The 22935-nt window shown below is 39.7% G+C and overlaps 1 protein-coding gene across 5 annotated transcripts in view; it reads left to right on the plus strand.

The window, feature by feature from the left end:
* LOC117395144 (forkhead box protein P4-like) overlaps positions 1 to 22935 on the plus strand; it is a 116639-nt gene that overhangs the window by 46570 nt on the left and 47134 nt on the right. For all 5 annotated transcript variants that reach the window (XM_059004837.1, XM_033994003.3, XM_059004838.1 and 2 more), the window contains exons 2-3: positions 199 to 376; positions 17562 to 17642. In XM_059004837.1, the coding sequence (XP_058860820.1) occupies positions 209 to 376; positions 17562 to 17642 (249 nt within the window). In that variant the 5' untranslated portion in view covers positions 199 to 208. The remainder of the gene's footprint in view (positions 1 to 198; positions 377 to 17561; positions 17643 to 22935) is intronic.

The following is a 22935-nucleotide window of genomic DNA, read 5'->3' on the forward strand; positions in this document are numbered from 1 at the left end:
TCCCTGTGAGGCATGCAGGTTGTGCTGTTAAGAAATGCAATTTTAGTACCAAACTGGAAAAGGCAGAAATACAAAAAGCCAGACATTAAGAGTATGTAGTTAGAATTATCGGACTGTAGAAAATAAATGACTAGACTTTCTTTTAAAGTATAACTTTTTTTAATGAAATATGTATTAATTGAACCCTTCCTCTTTTAGGTGACACGTGATGATGGTAGAATCGGCAACTGAGACAATTCGAACAACCCCCTCCAATCAGAATGGAGTCAGCAGCCTGAGCAGCCAACCAGACAGTGGCGGTCGAGAAGGCGGGTCCAATGGGGACGCCACTGGCGAAGTGAATCCTGTAGACTTGCTGCACCTCCAGCAACAGCAGGTAAGCCTTTTGGTTGTCGGTCGCAAAGAAACCCAAACAGTGGCCACCGTCTTTGTCAGATTTACGACGTTACATTTGATGAAGGCGTGAAATGAGTCGTATATATTCCCGCCAACTCTTTGGGTCCACCACCAGAATCCCAGAATCCATCCCTGCATGAAATTGCTTGAGTCAGGGTTTTTAACACACTGCTGATTGCACAGAACCTCTATGGCCTGAACAAAAGACTTTCACCTTTCACCTTTGATCTAAAACTGCAGTGCTGTTCAGTAATGCCCCAGTGATTAAATAAAATACATTTTATATATTGTGGCTGGCGGTCAAGGCTGTTCAACAGCAGGAAAGCACACCCAAAGGCTGGAGGTTGCCAATTGATTTTTGCCCCCGTTTTTCTCCCAATTTGAAATAGCCAATCCTATTATTTTTAGGCTCAGCTCACTGCTACCACCCCCACGCTGACTCTGGAGCGGCGAAGACGAACACACGCTGTCCTCCAAAACGTGTGTCGTCAGCCGACCGTTTTTTTTCACTCTGCAGGCCCGCCATGCAGCCACTTCAGAGCTACAGTGTTGGAGGACAACGCAGCACTGGGCAGCTTACAGGCAAGCCCGCAGGTGCTCAACCAATCTATAGGGATTGCTGGTGCGCAGTGAGCCGAGGACACCCTGGCCGACCTAAGCCCTCCCCACTCTGCCACGGTCGGCAGTGGAATAGCCTGGACTTGAACCCGTGACCTCTAGACTATAGGGCGCATCCTGCGCTCCACGTGGAGCACCTTTACCAGATGTGCCGCTCGGGAGCCCCTGTTTTTAAATGCTTTTTGCACACTTCCATTGTTTACTCGTTATTATTATCACTATCATTATTATTCTCTAGTCCCTAACTATTACCAGTAAAGACTTAACATTACCCTTATCTTGGAAGATTACCGAACATATGGCTATAACAAAACCCTTGTACCACTTGTATAGCTACGGCAACTTCATTAAGGGAAGCACCCTAATCCAAATACAGCAATACACAGTCATATATCAAATCCACTTGCTCACCAACATGCACGATAGATAATAAACCACTGCTCTATCGCCAGTAGAACTACAGTGACAATAATAAACACAATAGCAGGCATGTAATTGGCATGTATTCCATTATTATCAGTAATAAGGAAAAACAAATGTAACTGATTACATTTAGTTCATGAAATAGTACATGCTTATATCCACTCGTTTTTTGATATGTATAAATGTTGTAAAACATTTATATATATCATATATATATATATATATATATATATATATATATATATATATATATATATATATATATATATATATATATATATATATATATTAAAATACATGAGACAGAGTAAATGTTCTAATATATAATTAAGTCAAATACATCAGAATTTACAGTGTTTCCCTTTTTATTTATTTGCTCTAAACAAGTTCCTGTGATGTTTTGTTTTGTCTCTGCCGGGCTGCTGTAAACTGTCTCCGCCCTTTAGACACTAAATCACCCTCTGTGACGTCACACGAAGAAAAAATAGATATCCGGAAGTGAACGTCCATCCCTCCCCTATCCATTGATACGTGTTTCAAGCCTGTACTGCAAAGTATGATGGCCCTATAAGTCATCAAAACAAAGTGCTTTATTTATCGTGTTTACGCGATCGCGGTCCTAGAAACCCACTTCCGTAGGACTGTGTTAACACGATCCCGGTCCTTAAAGGGTTAAACTTTGGAATACGATCAACTAAATGTCATTTTTAAAGATTTTATAATTATCTCGAAGTAATTCCATTATAATTCCACAGAAATTAGGTCAGTACTGTTGAATGTCATTAGGCATTGTAATGGAAATACAATTACATTTTGGTTGCATGTATATTCAGAATCAGAATAAGTCACTGCTTTATACGTCCTGTCGTTTGAAATGAACAGAAGTTATTCAACACTGGAACTTGTTGAATAAACCCTGATATACCTCCAGTAGGGGTGTCCACTTACTCTGTCATGATGCATCTCGATCATTAAACAGTAGAACCCGCTACAACCGTGATTGTATTAGCCAAACAGTTTGTCTACTTGAATTAGTTTCTTCTACTTTACCTCCTCTCCAGGTAAGGCAAACCAGTGTTGTGTATGGCACTGAACAACTAGTTCCTTTGCAGGCCAGAGGACCCTGGACTTGAAGCGGAATAAATAATACACACACTGCAAAGTCTTTTAATTAATCTATTACAATCCACGAGGAATTAACATGTACAACTCCACCTGTAAAACTGAACCATCAACGGCTTTGTACTGGAAAGCTGGGGAATCTATTGCCTGCATAGAGTTGGGTTTGTTCTTTCTTATTTTTTATTTCTTTTCACCTATATATACGATTAGGCTCCTGCCTTCTGATCCAAAGAGTAATCATCCGTGTAATACTCCTAAATGTTTCTCCTCTTGAGTAGATTTCACCACGGCTGTGCGTATCGCATTGTGACACATTGTATCGCCCGAGGGATCAAACAATGTAGGAAAAAAATCAGTTACAGAGAGTGAGAGAGAGAGGCTGTGTGTGTGCATTAGATTTGTGGAGGTAAATAGGAGGACACTTGTTCATTCGCAGCAAACATGAGCAAAATTGAATACAGTTTAGCGTGCTCAGGAAGCATAAGAAAGCCTGGTACTGTCGGCAGCATAGACCGAGGGGAAGGAGGTGTAGTTTCTGAATCGGTGTGCTAAGTAGGGCTGTGAAGGTAAATTTGATAGCTCATTGAGGACTGTGCCATGCCCATGGCGTATAAAAGATAAAGCCTTTCTTTTCCAAGATACTAGGTTTGTAAAAACCCAATCCCTTTAATGAAAATGCTTGAACGTGGCTTAGGAAACAACTGTTCAGTGTTTTAACATTATGCCTATAAAGTTTGCTTGGGGTATGCATAGCTTTGTGGGCCGCCCCCCCCCCACCCCAACCTCCCTGCAACTGCAAAACTGAGCTTGAATAGAAACAGGATCTTCAACTGTACATTCTGAACAAATCCAGAAAAGTACTTTCATGGCCATGTACTAGACTAATTGGATATATTTAATGAAGTCCGATCGATATGTGACTGAATAGATCTTTACACACACACACTGGTCTTTCAGTGGTGCCCGGTACTGTGTTTGAAATATGTGCAGTTATTGATTACATAGTAGTCTGCACTTGTAGGGGTTTAATCAAACAAAAAGTAAATATTTATATTGAAAGAAGTCCTGCAAAGCTGTGCCTTGTCTACTGTTAAAACATGTGCCTGCATGTTTATTGAATGGAATGAAAGAGCTGGGTTTATTTAGTGCTGAATTAATTAATACTAATACAATTTAAACTTCAGTAACACATTTTATTCACACTAAAACCAACACATTTCTTTACAATTTAAACACATTATACAAAACAGAAAAATAACAAACCGGAACCCATCGTTTACTAGCCTTTCAGCGAAATCATTGGAAGCCTGTTTTTTTTTTTATCTCGTAATTTTTATGCAGAACTATTGTTTTTACTCTTGTTTAGTTGTGGTAACATTTCACTATGATTTTGGAAGACAAGTATGCAGTTACAGCAGTTCCTAGTACAGTAACATTTAGGGCTTTCATTTATTCATTCACCATCTCGACAGCAAAGCATTGTATAGCATAAGCTGTATTGAAAAAAAATTCTCAAACCCTCTGCTGTTTTTTTGTTAAATGTCCATACGACCAAAGAAAAGTTGAATGCAAACTGTGCAAGTGACTGTTGATGTATCATGGAGGCACAACAAATCTCTGAAATCACTTGACAAGTGTAAGTTCATATTATTATTATTATTATTATTATTATTATTAGTAGTAGTAGTAGTAGTAGTAGTAGTAGTAGTAGTGGTAGTAGTAGTATTAAAGTAGTAAAATGTGACTGACTGGTAACCTGCTTGGAACAGTGACTGTTAAATAAAGCTTGTTTATTCCTCAGTCCGTTGCAGTTCTTTTAATTGGCCGCAGTAAGATGCTGCTGCAATGCAAGCTTACTGTAGTTATATCACAAGCAACATCAATTGTGTACATAAATGTGTTTAAATTATAAAAACATGATAACTGTTCTAGTCCATTTATATGGATTACCTGTAAAATAATAGGATTTTCAATCAAATATAAACTTGTAGGTATGGTGATTGCACCAGTAAATTATGCAAATTAGTACCATCGAAGGTTCGAACCTTCGAAGGTCAAAATGTACCCTTTGTTACAGCCCTAGTAATATTAGGTATTCACAAGCCCGAGGTACTGATCTGCCACTCTATAGAATCCAGCTATTGGCAGGTAGGCTTTAGTGAGGTTTTTTTCATGCAGTTCTGAATTGGGACAGGGCTTCTGAAGAGGCTTGACCTAAGAGAACAGCCGGATTGCTAAATGTAGCCCCAGGTCTTAATCTAATCACCAATGTCCAGGTGCAATGGGGTGAGTGAAATGCCTCTGGACTATGCCTGAAGCAAGGGGTTTTCAGGCAAAAACTAAGATTGGTTGCTGAATAGCTATGTAATCATTGTGAAATGTGCATGTCGAGCCATCTTGGATAAGCCATAACATTTGGTAACCGTTAATGCCGTCCCACTGACTGTACAGGAGTCATCGCTGGCTAGCCTTGGTTAACATTGCTTTTAAGATTCAACGTGGGGTGGCTTCAGCGGAGCTTGGTGGCGTTGTTAGTTATGCACTGTCCTGAGCACCTGATGAAGCTGTACTTTTTAAAACTTAAATGGCCAAGGTTTATTGTTCCTTACTAGTTCATGTAAAACACTTCATTCAAAGCTGTATTCTTTGCATGGGTAACCGATTTTGAAATAGGAATTTCCTAGCAATAGTTAGACCATTTTCAGTGCCGATACCTTTAAACTATCAAAAGTATTTCCGCTCCCTTCTCGTCTAGTCCAGCAATTCTCAAACTAGATATGTTTTTTTTTGTTTCCCTTGCTTGTTGTTGCTCATGTTCGTCTTGTGAGATCCAGGATCTTTCACCTGGAAGCAGTTGCATACCGATAGTGGTTAAACACCCTGCCAAGAACAGCTCAAGCATGAAAAGCATTCAGCTCCTCTTCACAAACTCGAGTTGTCAGAACACAAAGCATTTTCTCCCTGAGCCCCTTGGGAGCCTCGGAGAAATCACAGACATCTCAAGACGTCAAAGCCGGTCTTTACCAAACAAACAGAAGCTGTGCAGAAATCTGTAGCAGGGAGGGAGAGAGAGAGAGAGAGAGAGAGAGTGTAGTGCCGAGACGTGTCGAGAAAGGGCGCCGGGGCCCCCCTGAGGAATGTTTCTCGTCTGCTTCACACCCCCAAGACCAGCAAACCCTTTTAGTTACAAAAAAAGAAAGAGAAAAAAATCTAGTAGTAGTGCACACCAACAGAACAGCAATGGAATCCCAATCTGTGGCATAAAGGTCGTCTTCTTCGGAGTGTTTTTTATGCACTCAATTTGAATTCCCTTGCATCATCTGGTGACCAGCTAACCTGCTGTCTGTGATTCCTTTGCTTCAAGAAAGTAGTACCGTTTGCATTTCTCCCCTCTTATAAACGCACATCTCGGGAGCAGATGTGCACAGGTGGAGTGGAAATCAATTGTAGTGGTTTCCAATTTACTTTCTCGTCTCTTAGAACAGTCACGTTGAGGGTAAGAGTGTACAGTATATGTATATTAAGCTGTGCGCTTCTGCTACATGAAAGAAAGAAAACCACGTGGTTTGACCTGCTCCAGCAGAAGTAAATACAGGCAGATTTTCCTAATGTGAGCCAACTTCACTGTTGGCACCTTCCACCAGTAGTTAGCCAGTTCTTCATAGGAAAGTCTTGGACAGTTTAGATTGAGCTGAACCATCCAGGGTTGTTGTCAGTAAGCATTGATTTGTATTGATAATGAGTGGCAATGTCTTGGTTCCAACTGGCAGCCAATTAGCTAACGGTTCTTGGTTTTACTCCAGTACCAGTGGATAATTAGAAAAGGAAGGAGGGGAAATAATCTTGATGCCACAAGCATATAGACTGCAGCATGGGGCATGGCTGCAGTGCTTAAGTGTAAAGTGCTGTCATTACAGCTCTTGTATGGTGCAATCCAACTTTTACAGTAACTGATACAGTATAATATCCCTAAGGACATTTTTAGGAAGTAAGTGTCACGCAATCGATCCTTATCCCTTAAGGACCTGTTGTGCACAGCTGCGCTTAATTCCGTGGCATTTTAATTGCGCACAATCCCAGCTACCTGTTTACACACAAACACTAAGCGCTTTCTCAGATACTTTATCACTAGGGGAAGAGACCCTGGAGGAAGAAATTACAGGCACTAATGGGTTTTAAATGAGTACAGTTTACATTTAGTGCTACATTTTGTTAATGCTCACAGCTCTGTTCTCAGTTTCAGAGAAGAATCTTCTTACTTGTGGAGTTTACAACACATGTTTAATTCAAGCACCTCATTGTTTAGTAGTCTTGCATTGCAGTAGCAGTGTCAATCAATCGAGGCAAAATGTCAGTTTCATACCAGTATGATTCTTTGTTTTCTTTCTGCTTTTAAATTCTTTTGAGGACAGTTGCTGGTGGATGTTTTGCACTGACCGATAAGTTTAATAATATGCGAAATTTGCATCACAACAGAATGAATCAAACAAGGGATAAATGATGCTGCCGCTGCGGCTGTTCCTTTTGATAGGACAAGACATATTGATGAGCTGTACTGTACAGTGCCCCACGCTTCAGCGTCTGAGCCGAGGGGAATGTGTGAGAAAGCAAACCCCCTTGTTGACAGGGAAAACCAGCTGGGGTGTTTTTTGCTTTAACCCAATGTTGCGCGGTCCAAAACACTACCAGCCAAAATCTCTTTGAAGGTCATTGTCAAACATCCGGTTGGTGTCTGGCAGTGCTGTACGAAATGATGGATTTACAAAGGGTCAAGAGCGGTGCTGAAGTGGAGAGCCGTTCCACAGTCAACGACCGTGTGCACTTGCCCTCCGTTTAGCCTCATTAAGTGTGTGAAATAGTCCTGTACTCTTCAGTCGTTGAGTAGTAGTAAGGACTATGATGTCCTGGTGTCCTGGGATCTCTGAGCAGGTCTGCCTAAAGCACAGAGAGGTCCGCTCCCTTTTTAATGGTAACTTTGATTGCATTTTAAAAGGGATTACTGCAACTTTACTGTGAAGGCTTCATGCTAATGAACAAAAGACAGGGGCTCAGGTTTCGCTCAGGGTATGAGATCCCTTTAAGACATGGAAGGTGATGGGCCAAGAGCGTGGAAAAGCACTATAACATCCAGTAAATCTGACACAGTCGGCCTATTGAAAGGTGTCATTGCTTAAAAGCATTCCAAGATTTAATTGTGCACAGTTACATTGTAACTGGGTCACAGGAGGGGAGAGGTCAAGCAGGGTCACGGGGGTTGCCTAGCATCTAGGAACTCCCACAGCTGTTACCGTGGCGATACAAAGAGACTTCCAGTGTACGAACTTCCTGCAGTGGAGTTGAAAAGGCTTGGTTCTCTCTGCCTAGATCTTCTGGGCTCAACAATATGTGCTTTTAGAGACACAGTTCTTCCTAACCTCTTTTAAACACTCTTCATTTCATGTATTATTTTCCTGCGTAGAGCAGAGACAGGCTTATTACCCATGTGATACACATTTTAGAGAACTCTGGAGAGTTTCATTATGGATTGGGGGTAAATCAAATAACTTCTAAGAACTTTTCTTTTGAAGAATTAAACCAATCTGAAGTAAAAAGCAAAGTGAAATGATGACCTAAGCGAGTAATACTGTAGCAGGGATTGTTATAACTCCTTCTGCAAAAACGTTATTTACCTAAATGCCTTCCAAAATCATAGTTAAGTATTAACACAACTGAATAAAAGAGCAAAAGCATGCATGCTTCTGTTTTCCAGAAACATCAAAATCAGACCTGCAGCAAATTTTGTTCAAAGGCTGGTGAGGTATGATTTAGAAAAACTATTAGAACTGTTAATTTTTTCAAGCATTTAAAGGAAGGATTTCTGCTGCCAGTAGGACAAAGCCATTAAAGAGATGCACTGAAGTGTGCAGTTGGGATGAGGAGCAGACGGCCAGGGTCAATGTCTGAGTAGGGTTCTCAATCTGGTTCAGTTCCAAAGACTGCAGCATGCTTCCTCAAACACTTTATGTAGTTCAGATTAAAGGCACGCCAAAGGCCTGCATTTTTAACTTGCTTTTTTAAGAATTACTGCATTTGATTCAGAGATGCAAGACGCAACAGAATGACAGAATGTGTTGGGCACAGTATGCTGGAGTTCCACCTAAAGCCGTTTACTCACAAAATATAGCATGTCCTCTATATGTTATTATGTTTTATGTTATTGCACTCAGTTTAAAAATCCATTGCCGTTTAAAATATCCATTGCCGCTATAAAACCTTTCCTTTAAAATAAACCGTGTGAATTAATGGTAATAGCAGATGCAATAAAATTATCTTTGAATTAAACTGAAATATGGTACTATAATATCAGTTTTTGCATTGGTTATTATAAAAGCTGGATATGGTAACATATTGCTCAGATACCCAGTAATGAATGTATTTCAGATGTGGCCTACCATATATATTCCATATTTTTGTAATGATTTTTTTCACACATTGAGTCCTAATTCTGGAATGTCGGAATGTCAAATTTATGAGAGGAGTTATAAAAGTAATTTATACCTTTTTCCAGAGTGAACTTTGTAAAAGCTATAGCATGCTGTGGTGTTGTCCTAGATGCATGGTTATCAGTATCGGCAGCTCCTTTGTACATGGTGATTTCAGATACAAAGAGGATATTAATTGAAATCTTATTATCCTGCAGGATTGAGATGTCACAAACTCTTCTGCTGCTTTTCTTTTCCTGTTTTCCTCATGGTTTTTCTTCTGTAAGCCTCTCGCCAGCAGTGATTCGCAATGGGAGTAGCGTACAGTGTACAGTACCTTGCCATTCCAGAGTCAGATGAGACAGAAATGTTTATGACCCAGGTCTTGTTTTTCAAGCCAAATGATTCTGAATCCTGTTTTATTCCTTTTCTATAATTATTTTTAGCTGACCGATTTATCTAAAAGCGTGTGCAAGAAGTTTTGTGTGTCGTGATTGGAAGTAACGTCTTTGAACCCTTCAGAAGTCTGGATCATGTAGCTAATATTACAATGCAAGACTATTTCGTAATACAATTTTTACTGGGTGCTCAGTTTCCCAAACTTCCCAATATTGATCACAATTGATGAAAATAGAGGTGCAACACCATAACACTACATTTTCAATCTTATTATTTATTATTTAAAAAGACCAAAGTTAAAAACAAGTTAAACAGTGCTTCGAAACAGCTTTGTTTTTAACTGTTCTTTTCAATCCAATGTTTTTTTTTCTTCTCAGATCCAGTGTTATGGTGTTGCACCCCTATATTCATGGATTGTAATCCCATCTGAGGTAGCCTCTATGTTGCCTTTCAGTCTCTGGGTGCGGGTTGGGGTAATTTTGTTAACCTCTTCAGTGCTGGAGCGGTAACTTGCTGCTTTTTAAAGGTTCCTCTTCAAAATGTGCATGTGTGCGTACTGGTTTATATACACCCTATTGTTTCTGCATTCTTTCTGCGGTCTTTATTTATCACTGGTCTGTGCTGAGAACTTGTCAGGGTTGTGACATTGCAAGGTTAGAGTTGAGATCTTCAGACGGAACAATGGACTTTAAGAGTCCTCCTTTTTGATGTGTTCTTGCAGAGTCTGTGCCTTTAAATCCTGTGTGGTGGTGCAGCTCAGGGGTCAGAGAGTACAAAGCCGAGTTTGTCTTGTTCCCTGCTAGATTTCTGTGTATTTGGCTTAGTTTGTATGATGGGGGGGTATGTGTATTTTTTATATTGATTTTATTTTCTGGGGAATATATAATGTTATATTATATATTAACATTATATATTCCATTATATTATATATTAATTATATATTATATATTAATATAATCATTTTTAGGAGCCTGTAATATAATTTAAAATGGCAAACGGCTCTATATACAAGGAGAATCAGGATCCAACAGGATACTCATCAATCACTACAAATACTTAATGAAGCAGAGACGTAACTGATAATTATAAGTTTTCAGTTTATAAATTTCTTTTCTGCTTCATAAATGTAGTAATAGGTATATATATACTCTACAAAGTATTGATTGGTTATCAGAAAATGTTAACTGGATTATTTAGTAAACCTCTGAGAAGACAGAATTATACAGCATACAATTCCTGCTTCAGGTTCTGTGTGACCTTCTTAGGCTGTTCCCTTGCAATGAAGTTTTTTGCCCACAGCCTGTGTGTGTATTAATCTGTCCCTTCAGCACTCATTGAAAATCATTTAAACCTGATGGCTTTCCTGGGCCTAAGAGAGAGAGACATTCTGGTGGCGGTAGTATTGGATCATTTCCTATTGGACGGCGTCCACATCAGGAAATCGCCACCATAATGTACACTAATTGGCATATGTTTTAACTGTCTCAGCCCTTGTTGAGAAGGGGCAGGAAGAAAGCCAGCACAAAGCCAGAGCGAGCTCGCTTCTCGGTCTGAACCGAAGGTGCTTTGGCTCAACATGAAAGGAGTGAGCCGTGCATTTGTCACAGTGGCCCGCGCGCTGTGCTTGTGCTGGAGAGTGCTCCCGAGATCTCCTCAGCATTGTTTATCTTCAGCACTTCATCAGCACCACCAAAAACATTCATATATGTGCCGCACCACTCCAGTTTGTTGCCTTGGAAACGGGAGAGAAAGAGAGCGGCCCAGACAATGATGCCAGACTCTTTTAAAAGTGTTTCTAATTAGCTTGCCTGCGCATAGTCTTTGTATTCCGAGTCTTAATAGAAGATTAAAGTCAACCGAGAGAAACAGGAGAATGAAGGCGGGTGATGTTTTAAGTTCTGTATGCACTACATTAAGTGGGGGGAAAATTTCAATTTTTAAGGTGTCCAAACTGTAGAGGAACAAGGTATCAGTGGCATGATACAGTGCCCACCTTAAATCTGACAAGACAGAAAACGCCCTGTGTGGTGCTGCATATTTTATTTGTTACTGAGGTGGTACTGTGAATGCTTCAGATCTATGATGTATACTGGAGATCAGAGCTGTTAAACCTTTTTGTTTAATAGAGCCATGTGTTTTTGGGGGGAGAGGGAGGTATTGTTCAGCCCAAAAGGAATACAGTACACGTCTTTCTAAGCATTGTGCATTTACCACAGTCTGGAATTGCACTAGCTTTGTGTTTTTTAGAATCCCTTTAGACCTGGCAACTTTCAGAGCGGCCATAATCATAATAAAGCTTGCATCCTTTTTGGTTTTCTCAAAATGTCTTTATTTCAAATTTTTGGCTGCTACGAGGTGGAAAGTCTTTTGAACAGCAAGTATTTAAGTGGAAAAAAAAAAAAAAATCCACAAAGGGAAATGTCTTTTCAAGTCTCTCCTATTAAAAAAATAAAAGTAAAAATCTTCTGGTTTAACAATATATATCCTTTTTTCTTCTTCTTTTTGTTAAATTAGTACGTTTTTGGCAATACTTCGAAAATGTTTAAAATATGTTTTATCAACATTAAAAATAAAGCCATATGTTAGCTTTCCATTGTGAGTGGCAAAGAGACGCTAATGATATGGTTGCATAAAGGATAATATGAATGATATTGTCTGTAACTTGGCATTGCTTTTGATTTATTAAGCAGTTGTTGTTGAGCACTGGGATATCGGTATGGTGTGAGAAAGCACTTCTGGAGAATATCCAATGCTCCTAAAACTTTATTGACGCTCTAATATCCAGACTAAACTTTATTTAACCCCCTAAACTACCTATCCTAATCAAAATCCAAATGTGCTGCTTTCACCGCACCGTCTAGTGGTAAAGTGAAAGAAATGCTGGCACTGACATACTTAAATTGTTTAACGTGCGTGTTTTTTAAATTGTGGCGGCTTGGAACAAAGCAGTTGCCATACAAATGCAAAGCAAGAAATAGGCCTTTTGAGGCAGGCCCATAATAAACCAACACGTCGGGTTCTCCCAGCTGAAAACACATAACCTTTAATGCAGTGTTGCTATAATGTGAGACAAAATCAACTGAAGTTATTGGAGGTGTCGCTGACTCCAGCTAAAAAGCATGAGAAGCCAGCGAAACAGATGTCCAGAACGCCTCTAACATCAACAGCTCTCTAACTAGCTTGCTGCAGATCTGCTCGTGTTTTAAACAGATCTCCAGCAGATACTGGCAGAGGTGCTGGACGCTGGTTAAACAGGATGACCAAAGCAGTCTCTCCAGCGCGGCCCGGGTTGGAAACTTGGCTCAGCTTAGCCAGGAGGGCCTGATTTTGTTTAATCCTTGTTGGCTGTGTATAGTTTGACTCTCTTAGCCCACATTTTTTTGTTTGTTACGCCCAAGTGCAATAATGCGTTTATTTACTCTGTGTGTGTGTGAAAAGAAATACAAAATAATACCGTAAATAGTAACCAGCTACTTGAACACAGTTTTAAAGGGAAACTAAAAGTACATTTTCTGAATGAGACACCCATATCTTTAAATGCCCCCAAACTGTCTTACCGGCCCACCACTACCGCCATATTTTCTTACGTTTTTGTATTCTATTTTTCTATTGTTATTTTTTTGTGTTGCTCCAAAGGATGTGGGTTGATTTATTAAAGGTATAATCAATCTCTGAAAAATGTCATCTAAACGTCACATATGAGGCTGTTCTGCGAAGGTCCACATCAGCCCGGCGTTGTGTTGAATTTTTATTTTTTCACATCTTGTAATTTTGTGCTTCAGAGCCACTTTGGGGGTGCCAGTGGGGAGCTCATGCAGCCCCCGAGCGGACAGTTCTCAGCCAGACTTAGCTGGCTGAGTGTTTTCTGAAGGAAGGCTCTACCTCACTAGCTTTATCAGCGTCCGCATTTGTGTTTGACACAGAAATGGGCTACGCCATGGTTTGTTTCTTCCCAGCGTCTTCTGATTTTTAACTACTGTAGCATTAGAAATTAAAGATAAATACAGTCATCCTAAAGTGTTTGTTAATGATTAATTACGTATGTACCGCTTTGTAAAAGGTTTGGCTGCATAAAATACAGGTTCCATTAACTAAATCGAGTAACTGGACTGTAGAAATATAACCGACAAAATAAAAAGAGAGATGCTCAGTGTTAAACAGTACTACCGTTTCAAAGTGTTTCAAAGCATTGGCTTTGATTCAGATCTATAAATAAGTACAGTATGAATGGTACTGCATTTCCTGCTTCAGAATTAAACTAGGTTTTTATATAGTGGAAACATATTTATTAAAAGGGGAATAAACATGCTAGAAAACAGTTTTAGTGTTTTTATTTATTTTAAAGAGTGGTCGGCCCAGTGAGAGCTCAGTATGTATATATTTTTTTTGAAAATGAAGGGGAAAAAAAAAAAATTAAAATAATATGAGTGGGCAAAAATGTCAGAAAGGAAAATGCTAAATTGGAACCAGCTCTGGAGTTTATATGAAACCCACCATGAAACTGGGCCCAACACTCAGGGACTGGTGCTAACGAGAGGAAGTCCTTGATTTACAGCCATCCTGACAACAGCCATCCCACCACCACCCCTTACTGGGTTGGGTATTGGGTACACATATTATTTTACATTGTCTTGGCCTAGTCTATTAGGGACCCTATTGAAATCAAGACGCATTTATTTCAAAAGGTCCTGAAAATTACTTTTTTGCAGTGTTGTCACCAGAACCATTCTCTTTCCAAATTAATTGGATCACATATCCAATGTTTATCATATCCATACTGAAACATTCACGCTCTCAGCTAGTCTGATCTGTCCAAGTTTCCCATGCCTAGGGCTCCTCTCGTTGTGAAGAGGTGCTGTATTTCCATAAACCCCTAATTGAATGACGGCCTTGGTGTAGCCCTTTGTTTTCAGCTGTCAGTGATTTGTCAGGTTTTTGTACTGTATGCAAGAAAACCAGAAACCATGATCTTCTTTACCAGCTCACATTAACAAGTATTACAGAGTTCGAAATCCCCCTCGCCCGAGGAACTGCAGACAGCCCAGCCATGTACTTGAGGCTGATCTGCGAATGTGCGCACTCTCTCGTTTCTCTTTCTCTGGGTTTTGAGTTGCAACTGCATTTATGCTGAAAAAACACAATTAAAAACAAAGCTGTCAAATGTATTAAAAATGCTTCCTAAATCTAAGAATGCAATTGTGGCTAAAATTGCTTTCCCTCTTAAGGCTGTCTCCTTTGGATTCTGGCTCCAGTTTTGATCGTTTTCACGAGCATGCTGGGGTTTCTGTTTTAAATAGTTTGGTTAGTTTTGTCTCTTTACTTCCGTAACCACCAAACAAGTTTTAATGATTTGTTTATTTTGCTGTTTGTTAGACATCTGAGACTACCGTTTCAACACACAAACCTCACAGGGTAAACGTTAAATACTCCCGTTCACTGATAACAACAAGGGATGTCTTTTTTTTATTCTTTTTACTGTCTGATGTAAGTCATTCCAAAATGCTGAGCCCTAACAGACATCAACCCCCCCCCCCATAGACAAAACAGCTCCCCTTCTGACAAGCCAGTAAACTGCAGGTTTTGGCATATTTCCATTGACCCTAGATTCAGTGAGCCATGTGTTTTTGAATGCAGATGGAAATATGTAGAAACAAAAAATACAGAGGGAAGTTATAAATAATCCTGGACGATGATGCCCCTTGCAGGTGGCTGTTTTTCAGTGTGATTTTCACGTTTTGCGACAGTGTGTTGGGGTACGTGACCCCGTTGAGGAGGTCCCATGAGACACTGCTGAGCGTTGGGGTCAGAATCCACAAAGCCTGCAGGAAGCTCTGGGTGTGCCTCGTCAGGGCTGGAGCTTCAGTTACCAGACGTGTGAAGTTCAGGTTGACAGGCCGTCGAGTGCAGGGACTGCAAAAGTGTTTATACATACATTTTGAAAGTAAAACAATATGCATATTGGATATTTTAAAACTTACATTGTGTATTGAATTCCTGCAATTATAGTTGAACCCAGAAAAAACACAGTAGCTGATTACTGAGAACCAGGAGCAGTTTCAGCATGTGTCGGCCACCTGTTCACCATTACAAATGTTCAGGACTGCTTTCCATCCAGTCACTACTGATCCACGCCGGATTGAAACCTGCAACCTCAGAGGAGAATATTCCAATGCCAACCCTTTCATCCATTTGTTCAGAATGTAGTATTGTTCATGCTAGTATACTCTGCCCTTCTGGCTTGTAAACTCTACTCTTGGATAAAATTATAACCATTTTAGATTCATAAGTTTTATAAAAACAAAATAGAAAATAAACCGCGCAAAGCCCCTGACCCCCCGATGAATTAAAAAATGCACTGTTATTAAAGCCGATGTCTGGAGTGTTGATTTACAGCTGAACTGATGACAAGTCAGAAGAACTCCCACACTGTGCACAGGCTTCCAAGCTGGGCTTTGACCTCCTCACCCCACCTTCCCCTTTCTCTCTGCCTGCGCGCCACTGTAATAAAACCTGGCTAACACACACAAGCACAATAGTCCTGTTGTTCGGCAGTAGCTCTGTCTTTAATGGGTGAAGGTAAAGCGATGGGGGGAGAGAGTGAATGGAGAAAGAAGAAAGAGAAATGTGATCATACCTGCTGCCCAAAGTGCTTCATCTAAAACATTTCAACTTAAGATGCTTTAGTGTATCAAAAAAACTATTTGTCAATTTAAAAATATAACTTTTAAAATATTAAAGGATGAACAGTTACCAAAGAAGCAATATTCAATACGTAGGAAGTTCCATGTCGAGGATTAACAAAATAAGTTATTACATGGTAATATTAGCATTTATTAAACCCATAAATAGCAATTCATAAATTTGGTAATCAGTGTGGTAATTTATACTAACTAGCCCCTTATTGCTAACAGACAGTGAAAGCGTGCTCTACAGCGTGTGCTGTAATAATTTGCACCATATGACTATGTTGGGCAGAACTTGACTTTAAACACTTGTGGTCATTTTAAGTTATGTATACCACAACTGGATATATGAGAGAGAGAGAGAAAAAAACAAATGGTGGATGTGCAGGTTGGTGGTATTTTTTTAATTCACTCAGCAAAAACAGCAAGTGTTTTTAATACAGCTGGTTTAAATCTCTTTCTGTAATGCATTTGATTGCGCGTGGGACAGTTATTTCCTCTTAAAGGGAGAGGATTCCTTTTTGTTTCCCCACAGATGAAGACCTTGTCCTTCTACAGTTGTCTCGCTCCAAGACTTGGTCTCTCCTCTCCACTTGTCTACAAAATAAATATACAGACTATATTCTCAAAGTTACTGGGTTTACTTTGCGGTGGCTCCAGCGCAGACCTGGCTTGTTTCTGGTTGACATCATCACTCAGTTGGTTCTGGTTTTGCATGGTCTGTACGAGGGTCTAACTTTCGCAGGGGCAGTCTTTTCGTAAATCCATGTTTGTTTTGTTATCTGATAACCTGCTGCTGCTTGCAAGTTCAGGAAACAAATGTGCATCCTGGTTGTGTTTTATAAACACTGCAGTTTGCTTGTTTTTGATATCGGGTGATTTGTATTTAATTTGAAAAAGGATACAGTCAGTTGGGTTAGAGCCTAAAATGACACATGTTGTGGATTCAAATTTCTAATGAGGCACAGAAAACAGTTTAAATAGCTGAGAAATCTCCATTGCATTTGAATGTAAGGTCTCCTTTTATAATGGAGTATTTGCTTACTGTGTCTAACTCAAGTTCTAGTTAAAAATAACACAGTAACAGTTGATATGATTAATTAATTAATCACAACTTACTGTAAACGATTTAAATGTTTGTGTGTGTGTATATATATGATAGATAGACAGATAGACTTGGTATTATTGTCATGTTTTCACATTGTACCTTCAAAGTAGCGCACATATTTCACATTGCATTCCTCAAAGAACATATCTTTTACAATCTCCTGTTATTTAAGAAGTTATGTAAGACTGTACAACTTATTTTGCTTTTTGTTTAAAAAAAAAAAAAAAAAAAAAAAAAGATTATTACAACAAATGTGCTAATTGGTTTATGCAGCACAAGTTAAGCGACTGCGTATTTATTTCTTTTGTAACCCTCCATCCTCTCTAACGGCTCTCCCTGTCTCTCTTGCAGGCTCTTCAGGCAGCACGGCAGTTCCTCCTTCAGCAGGCAACAGGCCTGAACAGTAACGAGAATAAGCAGACCACCGTGCAGGTTTGAGAAGCTTGTCACCTTTATCTGTCTTGTTCCGTCCTCCCATACTTACACAGGAACACATGCACAGAGAAACACACTAAAACAGCCAGTGCTTCCCTTTAAGTGTCCTCTGAACAGGAGATCGAATATTACATGCATTGAAATGTAATTGTAAGGCTGGAGACGATATCTACTTAATTTGACATATTAAGCCATGATGGTTGCACCTAGATTTTTTTTTTTTTTTTTAAGTATCTGGTAGTTTTAGATGAAATATGATGTGATTTTTATTACAGCAATTTTATGAAAGTTGATACAGCATTTCAAAGTGGGGAACCTGTAGTTTTGTGCTGAGAAATGCGATTGACCCAAGCCTGGGTCATGTGCTGATTTATACTAGCATGCAGAGACTGATTTTTATTCTATTCAATCATAGAACCTTTAAGTAATAAATCGCTTGAAGTGGTCAGTCGATCTACATGTGTAAGCTAGTTCCATTACTGCACCTAACTGTTTTATCGGCCTTCTTCAATTAGAGCCTTTAATGTTTTTTCTCAACATGCTTTGGAATTAAAGCTGTAGGGACTCTGTTTCAAACCAAAACGGAAACAATAAGCAACAAAATAAAGCTTATCTTCAGTTACTGGGGGCAGAGCTCTGCAGAGAAAGGACTGGATGGTTATTTTTCCATGGCGCTGGTCACAAAGGAAGTTTACAGTATTTTCCACTATTAAAAAGCATGTGCACTTCGGAGCTGTGCAATGGAATTTGCTCTCTTCCATTCTTCTTGAGCTTTTAAAGTTCCATACCCCCTTTCCTAGCTGGATTTGCCTCTTGCCAGGAGAGTCCTCGGATTCCTGTAAGAAGGAGCCTAACTGGGAAATCCATGCAAATGACACTTAAGCACAAGTGATCCATCAGCTTCCAAGCTAGTAGCATCCTACCCACACGCCACTCTATCAGCGCTTTAGCCAGATAGTGTAAAACATTAAAGACTTTATAGCTTGCACCTCTTCTACATTCTGTGTCCCAACATATTCTTCCCCATATCGATATACTCCAGTAACCTTTTGTGCCAGTATGAATATTACCCCAAATTTATAAATAAAACTATTTACAAAATGAGTAAGAAATTGCTTTGTTGCAAAGCCCTAACATTATGAATGAACATTTCTGTCTAACAAGTGTTTCTAGTGTGGACAATCTGCTGAGTTAACAGGGAAGCAAGTGATGCAACTAGTACTAAAGGTTTGGATATCATTGCGTGAAACATACCAATCTTTTAGGGCTCAACCGTCGTCATGTTCTTAATGCTGTGTGAACAAATGTGCAGAAAAGTTCATTTTAGCAAGACCCATAATGCTGCCCTCTTAGGTTTCAGCCCAGTGACTGCGTGCCAAGTGGATAGAAGACCAAGGGGGAGAGAATATTTTTAAATCGTCAATAATAAAGTGGAGAATGTAGGCTGACAGTTTAAATGGTTGCGTTGAGAGGTTTTCCCTTTAGGGTAATTAACATTATCAAGGAACATCAGGTTACCTCGTTAGTGCCACGTTCATTTAATTAACAAACCACACTAATTAGATTGAACTTGGGGCTGCAGGTTTCCAAGACAGGCTTGTAAGACTTGGTGGGTAAAGCTGCCCTTTCCAGTCCAGCTCCTTGCCCTGAATTGTTTAATTGAACCAGTCTCAGAGTTTAAGATGTAGTCCTTTTTATTTTATTTTCTGACTGTGGTTGCTCATAAAATGTTGTGGATTAAACAAAGGCTTGTATTGCGTTTCCAGAGACAAAGTACTTCTCCCATATACTAGAATAATCGGACAGTCTTGAATAGAGGCACGGGCAGGAGTTATTACCCAGTCTTCAGTTGTGGACAGCTGAGTCTTATTGCAGGTCAGTCTTCCTTAGCTATGTCTAAGCTAAGTCAGCTACAACTTTTTATTTGATTAAACTGTAAATTCAAACAGTTTTGTGTCAGGGGCAGGCTTCAGTACCTGAATAAACACCTCATCCGAGAACGTCTTCAACTTGTTTAGATTCATATTTTTAAGCCCACTGAAATTTCAAAGCCGAGCGTTAATGCCCCTGTGAACAATTGGAACCCTTGTCTTTTTAGAAAGTGCGGAGCTCCCAGGGTTGAACTCTGAGGTATTTACAAGAAAAACAGTGTGCAGGCCCAGGCTTCACACCCAGGATGCGTGCAGCTCGGCTCAGCATGTTAATGAGTTAACAGCGAGGGCCTCCGCCTTTGAACTGTCAGCGCGCCTCTTCCATAGCCCAGGGGTAGCGGTCCCTGCTGGCTCCAACCTGGCTTTTCAGCCCTCTGTTCTTAATCTCAGGGCTTGGGGAGCTCAGGCTGCTGAATCAGTGTGGGTTTGGGGGAGATTTTGATTTGGAGCATCCTACTTCTGTTGTACATTAGCAATGCCCTACTGAAAGAATAAAAGCAAAATGTTTAATTAACTGCGTTCAATAGACACGTCACTGGTGGCATCATTTGCATTAGTATTTTGTGTACTTTTTCAAACAGCCATCCCTGCTATTGTTGAGAGCTACTGGGTTCAACTTGATTCTCCTGGTACTAGTGAAAAGAAGAAGAAAAAAAAAAACACACAGAATAAATCATCATTTAACTGTCAGCACAAGGTTTCTCACTGTGAAAAAGTGGACATTACGCATAAAGTGGTCTTCAGTTGAATGGCAGCAAGTTTGAAGTGACCCTTGTTTTTGAATAGCATTTTTCATAAGGGCATGAGAGTCTGCTATTATTTGAGCGTCTGCAGTAGTTAAAATAAAAAGAAGGGTTAATTCGGGGTCTGAATGTATTTACTGACATTGAATACTGGAACAGTTCAGGCTTCAGCCCGCGGCTGTTCAATCCCTTAGGCATATAATAGTTTTGGGGGTATTTCGTGACGTAACCCCTTTATCATTAGCAAATGTGCGGTAGCTCATCCCTAACCGCAGTCGCTCTCTGCCGATTTAGTGAAATCGTGAGATTTCCTGACCTAAACTATAGTACAGTAACACTCGCTGACAAAAGCACATTTAGTGCAGCAGTACTTTTAATTGAATTCTATTTCATGTATAATGTTGTTGTGGTTTTTATTTACCTCTTGATATAATACACAGAGACCTACGCCACAAACAAGTGCTATTCTAAAGCTAACTTGCAATTTGAATCAAAGTAGTGAGTGGGATTTAACACCATTGGGAAGCAAACAAGTACAATACTAAAACAAAATCAATTTTTAAATGAAAGCAAGTGTTTTTACCAACATTTTATGTCCCAAATACTGTATAAAGTTGCCATTTAATGACATTGCCTGCTTGTATTCCCTGCACGTATCTGCCTTTTCAATCCTATTGGAATCTCCCAATCAGTCTGTTCCATTTGTAGCGCAATCCTTGAAAACCAGAGGGAAGCCCCCCCACCTCACAGACTGTGCGCTGCCAATACCCTTGTGGGCACACTTAACCCAGACATGACACTCACACTGTGCCCAGAGACACCCCTGCCACTCTGTTGCGCTCTCGCTCTCTCTCTCTCTCTCTCTCTCTCTCTCTCCTCTGGTTCCTCTGATTTCTCTGATGAGGGGTTTGGTATGTCGGAAGCTGGTATTTCAACTGCCACAAGTGGACGACAAACGTGGAATTATCCCACCCTCTAAATAACCATATTCAGCTTGAACGCAGAGACCACAGATCTCTTAATTCAAATCCTCCTAGGCCTTTCTCTCTACAATTGTAGTACCATGCTTGCTTGTGGGTGGCAGATTCCTTTCCAAGCACTGATTCTGCCATGGGGGGTGTTTGTTTGTTTTTATTTTGGGGGGGGGGGGGGCAGTGGGATAGAGGTGAGGGTGGGGGGTGATACATTTCCCACAAACACATGCCAATACCCTCTGAACTTGTACACGCTTGCAAGTTTCAGTTTAGACACTGTACAGTACAGCAAACCTCTTTTGGTAATTGAAAAAAGCAGCTTCCTTTTCATGTATTATTGAGGTTTTAATTAAAAAAATAAAAAAATAAAAAATAAAATAAAATGAAAGGACTCATTTGAGACACGCTAATTAGGTTCCTTATTTTTTTTTCTTTAGACACTAGGCATCTTAATAGAGAGACCTGATAAAACTGTTACAGTTTGTTCATGCAGTTCACCCTTTTAAATTAGTTGAAAGGGTTTAACTTGGCTGTCTCTTTCTGAGACTACTTTCCCAAGTGCAGTAAATGGCTTGTATTTTGCAGATACAGTACACTGGCTCCACATAGCTTGACCTCTTTTTGTTTAGAGCAGTATAAAGCAGGAGAAGTTATGGACCGTTGCTGTCGTGCATCACAGGGAAGATTGGGGTCGGTCCATTTGACTTAATTCTAATGGGGACTTATTTTCTTGCCGGTTACTAAAGTGATTTTAACTTTTTTTAAATGTATCGATTTGAAACCGGGAAATATCTGATTGGAAAGTAAATGGGCATCTGTGCTAGACACACAACTTTGGAAATGTTGTGTTCAAAGTTTTTATATATATATATATATATATATATATATATATATATATATATATATATATATATATATATATATATATATATATATAAAATACAAGTGTAATGCAAATCATTGGAAGCCATGAGTTGCATACATACCTTGTTGGTGCCATTGTAAGTAATAATGCATTATGTAGTTTTGGGGTTGTTATATCCTCAGGGTTCACTTTTGTAAGCAAGTGACATTACAGTGTGGGAAGAGGATTTTCTGCTGACCTTTGTTAGAGATGTCAGTCCTGGGACAATGGCGTCCTGTTGTCTGGAAGGTGGTTCAATCAGATTGCCATGCAAATGTGGGAATCGCACTGCTATCAAGCCCTGAAATCAGAAGTCATTGCAGAAGAAACTCTCAGGTTCAGTTGTGGGATAGAATTTCTCTCTTTGCTTGCAGTCGTCGCGGCTCCAGTTAATCACGCATTACATTTGTACAGTAGATGCATCAAACAGGAAACAATAAAGTATGACTTGTCAGTATGGAGTGTCTTAAATATCCTGTACTTTTGAAATGTAATAATCGCACGTGAAGAGCACAAACATTTCTGCAAGTGATATACTGTTCTCTGCAATCTTTTTTTTTAAAAGTGTACTTTCTAAAACCGCTTGGTTTGCACTTTGTTTGGGGGGTAGAAACGTGGAAGAGAAACAAGAAAAGAAATTGGCGGTAGCAGTTGCAGAGTTTAGCTTCAAGCAGCGAAGTGTGAAACAGTATTTTTTTTTTATTTGAAACATGAGTGAAATGTGTAATGAAGGCTGGT

This window comes from Acipenser ruthenus, chromosome 30, assembly GCF_902713425.1.
Source record: "Acipenser ruthenus chromosome 30, fAciRut3.2 maternal haplotype, whole genome shotgun sequence".
NCBI classification, from domain to species: domain Eukaryota; kingdom Metazoa; phylum Chordata; class Actinopteri; order Acipenseriformes; family Acipenseridae; genus Acipenser; species Acipenser ruthenus.